Below are 8,022 nucleotides of genomic sequence, written 5' to 3'. Positions count from 1 at the left end.
TTCCGCCCTTTAGGCCCGACTGCCAATCTACAACCGTATTGGTCCGACTGCCAATCCTCCCGACTTGCAAACCATCTGACTTGTTTGGATTAGCTACAGACATCCCGACTAACAAACCATCCAATTTGTTGGTCCTGCCGCAGAGTTCCGACCTGAGAACTTCCCAACCTGAGGGCCTCCCGACCTGCGGACTTCCCGTCCTGAAGGCCTCCCGACCTGTAGAACTTCCCGACCTGCGGACTTCCCATCCCGAAGGCCTCCCGACCTGCGGACTTCCCGTCCTGAAGGCCTTTCCTTAGAAATGAACCTATTTTCCTTGAGCCAGTTCAACCAACTCTAATGTCAGGCCCATTTTTCTTTTACCTTGGACTTTTTAACCTAATTCTAAATTTCATACATAACAATTATGTAATTAATATAAATTAATTTTATAAATAAAATATGGTTTTAAATGTGTAGAAATAAATTATTATACCGAAGTTATAGAAATCGAATATTGTAAGTGGATTCTATCTTTAGATTTTTATTTATTTTTTTCTTTTAATGATTTTAATGTGTGTGTGTGGTGTTTGCATAGTGATAAAATAATAACTTTTATCGTTGTATTTTATTTTTATTTTTTTCATAATTGATAATTTTGTTATTGTTATTATTATTATAGGTGCAATAATTTGGTTTGGCAACTACTTCATCATCATATCAATTAATTCAGAAAACGTCATTGATAATAGACACATCTATGTTTGGTCAATTTAAATAAAATGCCAATCAGCCACTTTGTATATAATGTTCTTACTTGCGTTGTCGTCTTTCGAAAATCTTGTAAAATAACAAATTGCAACAAAAATAACTACATGTTTGAATATTTAATTGTGTATTTTTTTAAATGGATAAATAGTTAAAAAATAATAATAATAATATTGACTTCATCGTTAAAATGTGTGCTCATTTGACTAGACGAAAATTATTTGTTTATTTATTTATTTTTACTTTTTAAGATAAAAAAAATGATATTTTCTACTAAAAAAAATAACAATAGAGTTATATAACAATAATAATAATAATAATAATAATAATAATAATAATATTGAATGAAAAATGAAATATAAGAAAATTTCATCTAAAAAAAATATTTCCTTACGTGTTTGGTTCGGGTGTTTTTATATATATATATATATATATATATTGTTGAAAAATAGTCCGGAACCTTTTCGGACGCCAGAAAGAGACCAATTTGTTTTGATAAATGCATAAAGATGCTATAAATTACTTTCATTCGCCCCAAATATTATACAATATTTATTTTTTGAATAAAAATTTAAATGAGTAGAATTAAATAGAATAATTTGAAAATTAAATGATATCATAAGAAAAAGAAAATATATTTATTTGAATAATACGATCAAATAAAGTGTGGAATTTAAATTAAATAAATTTAATTATTTTTTATTTTAAAAATATTGTAGAATATTTGAACAATTAATACGTAGTAAGTATGTGATAATTACAATCTTACATTCATGTAATAAATGCAAACAACAACAAATCAATAAATAATAGAGTACAACATGTTTGTTTACTAATTTATATTTAAAAAAATAATAATAAAAAACTTCCATTTCCAATGCACACGAACATAAAATCTCTCGACTCAGTCCCCCATCTCTTTCGTATTGTACATTTAGTCCCCTATTTATAATCAAATATTACTTTTATTTTCTATATTTCATTTGTTGTGCTTTAAATTAGCAAGAAATTGTTTTTCTTGCCAAAATAACCGGTATTAATATACAAAATAAAAACAATAACCGATATTAATTACAAGATTAAATTTATAATTTTTCATTTCATATCTATATTTTAGAAATCCAATTTTTTTTTTCTTTACATATTCGCATGCATCTACCTGGGATCGAACCCAAGTTGAAGCCGTCAAACAAGGGATGTTTCATCCTTGCTTTGAAATCCCCTAGACGAGACCTAAATTACGGCAACGGCATCGAACCATCGAAAACCTCGTTGAACATCTCGTCGGCATCATTCCTTTCTTCCGAACACACCATCTCCCGTCTCCCGAGCTTCGTCTCCGCTGCGACGAGAACGAGCTTTTCGGCTATCGGGCAATTCCCCCGTCCGCGAAACCATCTCACGAACGATGAATCCCACTCGATCCCACACGAGCATATCGCGTGGAGAAACAAGACCCAAACGGCGACCTTCCCGAGCGACTCGAACCCTTTAAGGCACGTGCTCCACACGAGCCGGCTACTCTGCAGGTTCGCCACCTTCATCTTCCCCCTCATCGGGTCCCGAAGCTTCACCTGCACGGCTTGTGCGTATAATGAGTCGAGACCGTCGGATTGCCACCTCGCGAGTTCGATCAATGCCGTTCGAGCTTCGTCCCCCGAAAGCATTCGGGTCGCGAGATGCTCGACGTTGTTCTCGTGCTCGCTCGTCAAGAGATTGAACGGCGGGAGATAGTTCCCGCTCGCGACTTCTCTCACCAAGAAACGGATCGAGCACGAATGCGGCCGACCACACCGGGTGGTAGCATTTCCGAAACCGTTTCTCGACTATTTTATCGACCGGTCCTTCGACTATCCCGTGTTTCGAACACAATTCCTTCAATTTATCCTTCAACGCTTTCCAGATTGGAAAGCATTGCCCAATCATCGGTCTATCCATCTTGACCTCCTCGCACGTCGATAAAATAAAATTCACAAGTGAATGAGTAGCCTCGACGTTGTTCCAAAACGCAACGTCCCGGATTATATCCGAGACGAATTTAAGCGAATCGTCGAAGTTAAGAGTTTGGGAACATGAGAGTATATCCTCTAACATTTCGAAAAAATGACGCGAATTCTTCGACGCGTCGTGCTTAGGAGACGGGACTCTTATGAAGCGAAGAACAAACGCCTTTTCGAGATAATTCCGAATCTCATGTCGAGAATTGATCACGTTCGCGACTTTTAGACACTTCTCGGCAACGGTTACAAACAACGGAAGATTTTGACACAAGTCTTTGATCAAACTTGATAATCCCCGAAGAAGACAAGGTACGTTAACCATCCATCGATTCTCGACCTCCAAGCTCTTCAACGAGGTCGCGAAACGCTTATCCGCCACAATCCTGACGCATCTCGTCAGATTGTCGCCGGATACTCTCCGAACCGTCTCCCGCAAAACCTCCTCCATGTATTGCTCCGGCAACGCTCCGCCGGAGCAATGCATGGCGCGGTGGAAGAGTCGCGTCCCGTTGGGTAGATTAATCGTGAAATTGACTAAATAGCCATTCCAATCATCGTCATCGGCATTGCTCCAACAGCAGTCCGATGCAATTTGGAAGAATTCGGCGTTGTTGATTCGAGCTTCGGACTCTGTTCGAGCTCGATCATACATCGATTCGAGGCGTGTTGTTACAATATCATGCCTCGACAATTCTGGCAATCCTAGGTGCCTTAAAATGGCTTTGAACTTGAGATTTTCCAGGCTGGAGAATGCGACGGCGCCGCCGGATTCGAAGAACCAATCCAATAGGAGATCGACGGCGGCGGCGATTTGGTTGCCAGTAAGAACAGGGAGAGCAATGGTTTGGGGCTCTTGGGCTTCTTCACGCTGTCTTCCAGCAATGCTAATGGCTTCAAATCATCTGAATTCGGAAGTATACTTCCCATAATCATCAATAGCATAAATCTACATGCCCAACACTCTACTTTTTCTTCGGGAATATCATTATCAATTTGAAACTCAGCACTCTTCAAATGATCTTCTAAAGTAGAGTGCAAAATCCATGGTCCATGCTTGAAATATTATGGGTCAAGAGACAATTGTAACAAATCCATACAAATCTTTGAAGAGTGTTCTATAGTCTGTCGAGATGTGGCATCACTGACAATAGGTTTACCATCGAGGGGTAACTGATATATCATAGCAACATCTTCTAATGTAATTGTTGCATCGCCAAATGTGAAATAAAATGTGTGTGTTTCAGGACGCCATCGCTCAACTAATGCTGTCAAAAGACCAGGATCATGTCTAACATGTCCAACTCTATAAACTCCATAAAATTCAATACGATTTAATATCCGGAGGACCCTAGGATGACATAATTTAGATATACTAGTCAAATATCTTTCCGGACAAATAAGACTAAATTTATGATCGGTTAATTCACCATTCCAAATATGCTCAGAACAGTGTGTAGATTGAAGATGATGTAGACAATCGTTACTGGGGCCAGACAATCCCTTCCGATATGAAAACATTACAAAACACTATCGACATTCCAAATTAAACATATATGTTAAAAATATGTGTGGTTTTAATTTAGTATATATATAAATATAAATAATGTTTATATTGAAATCCATAGCCTATTATGTTAAAACAAATAAAGCCCTTGAACACAAATATAAACTCATGCAACTTATATTAACTCAATCAAAACACTTCCAAACTATATTCAAACATAATACTTCCAAACTACATTCAAACATAACACTTGAATCTTATTTTCTAGTTATGTTGTTTAGCTTAAAGCCTATGATTCTTTTTTTTTTAAATGCTTCTGAACTACTGTAGTGAACTTGAAATTTTCCTCCACTGTCATCTGTTTTGATCTTTCTTTCAAATCGAAATCTGTTTTCCCCTACTTGTATAATGCTCATTCATAAGCGAGCAACTACAGGAGTTTTTCACACACATCCTATTTATACCAAAAACTAATGAAATCAAAGGCTTATGTATCCATGTTCCAACTGATGCACTAACCTTTGGATGTTGTAGATACCCATTAGATGCCAATAGATGTCCACTCTTGAATATATGTAAATCATCAAAAAATAATTACAAAAAACTAATTATAAATCACGAAGAAAAGAACTGCTATAAACTCGAGCAAATTCATTCACATAAGATGGTATAAACATAAATATGGCAATAGAATATGCAATATTACAAAAATTAGAAATATATATATACCATAAAAAATTAAATATGATAAATAAAAATTCTGAAATTATATGATTATACAATAGTAAAAAATAAAAAATAAATAAAAATAATAAGATAATACCTTATGAATCTGGATTGAAGCAACTTTCAAACTTTTCCAAAAATTCGATAGGAAATTAGGGATATAAAAAGAGGTGTTGATTTTAAAGAAAAGAGAAGTGAGACTTGACAAATTTATATGTAAACAAACAAAACATAAAAATTACAAACAAAATAGAATGAAAGAGAACAAAGTTTTGAAAATCAATTACCATAGAAGAGCAGCACCAACGGCAATAGTAGAAATTGGCAAAAGAAAATCGTAGAACACCCCTAAAGCATCGTGCAGAAGAAAACATCGAAGGAAGGAGAAGTAGATTTAGGGTTTGAATGATATTTATTCTTATTTTTACTAAAAATATTTATAGTAGTTTTTAAAAAGGGGCAATTGGATTTAAATACCTCTGACGTTAAAAATATTTAGTTTCAGTCCCTTCTCATTTTGCACTTACACTGCACTCCATGCTTTTTATTTTCAATTGAACTTAACTCCCTAGTGCCCATTTTACCCTTAAGATTTCTATATAATATAAGAAATATTGTATATACTTATGTTATTTTTATATAAACTTACATTATCCAATTACGTACTCTTAAATTATCCCGCTATACGAAGAATAAGTCAGATTTATGTACCTATATTTTTTATTTATGTACTCATATTAGTTATAGAATACTAAATTCAAAAGAAAAAAAAATAAAACCCTAATATATACTACCATCCAAATCTTGGTTTCACATTTTTTCCAAACTCTTGCCATCATACGTTTTCTCTCGCCGTTGAAGTCCTATCTGAAGAAATCGTCGCTGATCCTCCCCACAGGAACTTCTTCTGTCATCGGAAGTCTCCATTCACTGCCCAGAGCTCCATTCCCGCCTGTTATGTCGAAAAAGATCTCCCCGAAGCGGAGTACAAAAAAGTAAGTTAAAGTTTATATATTTCGTAGGATCGAGATTTTGAGTTCATGATGTGCTTAGATTTATTTTATTTGTGTGTCGGTTGAGTTTTTAGAAGCCTCGGTTGCGGGTCGTTTTACTTTGACATTCTATCGCACTATTGGGTCGAATATGAGTTATTTTTGATGTGTTTGAAATTATAAATGACTTTGTTGTCAACAGAAGTAGCTTCATTTGCATTTTTATAACTTTATATTTATAGTAAAATGATTGAGATGTAAGGAGGGTGATGTTCCTCTATTTTATTTTTGTTTTTAATACCGTTGGCAATTTGTTTCTTGTCGGGTGATTTTTTAAGTACTAATTGCTGGACGATGTCTCTGTTATGTGGTTAGTTATAGATGTATCTATTTTTTCAATTAATAAAAATTGTATTTATTCTTTATATTGTTTGCGAGTGTCTCTTATTGTCTTTGGTGTGTCTTTATTGTTAATTTATATACCTCAATTAGAAGACTACGTACCTTTGTAGTTATGTCATAAACTTGCATTTGTGTTGGATATACTCATGAAAATATGTCTTTATCTTGAAATGATGGCAGACCCGAAAAAGAATACAAAGAGCTTACCTCCAGATTCTCTATACCTTTCTTCTACACAAACATGGCAAAAATTAATGTTCGAATGAACGACAAACAGCTGAAAGCTGTGCAACTCACGCCTTTTGGGTATTTTTTAGATTGTCCGAAAATGAAGGTACCTTGGCATCAGTTGTGGGCGATTGTGAATATGTTTGACATCGAGTCCCAATCATTTAAAATTAGCAATGAAATAGAAATAAAGTTTTTTGCAGAAGAATTTTCTGTAGTTCTTGGTTTACACTCAAAAGGAGTGTATGTGTCTGAGAATGTCGTTGCATCATGTGAAAGCTTTTCGAGATTGTTCGGGGGGAAAATGAGGTCTGTAACAAGGATTGAAATTCTTGCGAAGCTGGAAGAAACTATGGCAGATCAAAACGACGTTGTGGCATTCGATGACTTTGTCAGATTGTATATTTTGTTTGTCTTTGCCAACATTTTGTTTACAACCATAAACTATCGGGTTACAATGTTTTTACTGGGCTATGTCGATGACTTGAAGTCATTAGGGGACTACGCTTGGGGGACCGCATGTTATCGGTACCTATTGAAGTTTATGAGGGACTTCAAATCTGGGAAGTCTTACTTGGCTGGATGCACGATGGGTTTGCTGGTACGTATTTAATCTATGTATTTAGGTGAGAAAATTTTGAGATAGTCTATGATAATTGAAATTATTAGTCTTTTTCATCGCAGGCCTGGATTTACGAGCGCATTCCGAGACTCAACAAAGCAAGGAGACTACCAACAGTGCCCCGTTGCTTCAGATGGCTTGATAGCAAAGGACCAATCTCTAGAGCTTTGGCAACTTCAGAACTACTATCACTGAAGATGAGTGATGTTGAGGAGTTTTTCAGATGCCGAACTGAAGAGAAGTTTGTCCAGGCTATAAGTCACGTGTAGGAGGTACCACTATTTATTAATGGTCTATTTATTAAATATAGTAAAGTTAGTATTGATCATTTTAGTAAATTTTTTGATGTAGAATGCGGCGGATGAGATCGCATCGTTGAAGGTAGAAATCAGGAAAAAAGATTACATCATCCAACAGTTGACAAGGAAACTTGAGACATAAAGTAATGCTCCGAATGATAGTGAAGACAATGAAGATGAGGAAGAGGTTGGGGAGACTGGTAGTGAGAACGAAAAGGAGGAAGAGCATGGGGTGAATGTTAATGCGGATAAAGACGACGAAGAAAAAGATGCCGAAGATATGGTTGGAGCTTCCGAGGCACAGGGGCAGATGAATGATACCTCTGACCCTCCCGGGGAGACTGCTCTGGAAGTCTATGATGTAGTAACAGCAAAACAAGTTTGTTCCAAGTTTTTTTTTTTTCCGTTATTGTATTGGTTTGAGTATGTACCATGGAGGGTATTTACCGTTTTGATAAAACAGACTACATCGGTGGAAGAATGTGGCAATAAAGTTGGGGCA

The 8,022-nt window shown here is 35.8% G+C and overlaps 1 protein-coding gene across 1 annotated transcript; it reads right to left on the bottom strand.

Annotated features, from left to right (window-relative positions):
- Positions 1-1,985: 1,985 nt before the first annotated feature.
- LOC127245019 (uncharacterized) lies at positions 1,986-4,793 on the bottom strand. Its single transcript, XM_051265663.1, has 3 exons — positions 4,771-4,793; positions 2,368-3,619; positions 1,986-2,321 (listed from the first exon to the last, which is right to left on the bottom strand). Exons 1-3 carry the CDS (start codon positions 4,791-4,793, stop codon positions 1,986-1,988), a joined length of 1,611 nt encoding a protein of 536 aa, XP_051121620.1.
- Between the last annotated feature and the right edge of the window lie 3,229 nt (positions 4,794-8,022).

This window comes from Andrographis paniculata, unplaced genomic scaffold (assembly GCF_009805555.1).
Source record: "Andrographis paniculata isolate CXL003 unplaced genomic scaffold, ASM980555v1 Contig21END, whole genome shotgun sequence".
NCBI classification, from domain to species: Eukaryota; Viridiplantae; Streptophyta; class Magnoliopsida; order Lamiales; family Acanthaceae; genus Andrographis; species Andrographis paniculata.
Note: the sequence above shows the minus strand (reverse complement) of the source record. Positions and strands in the feature narration are given on the sequence as shown.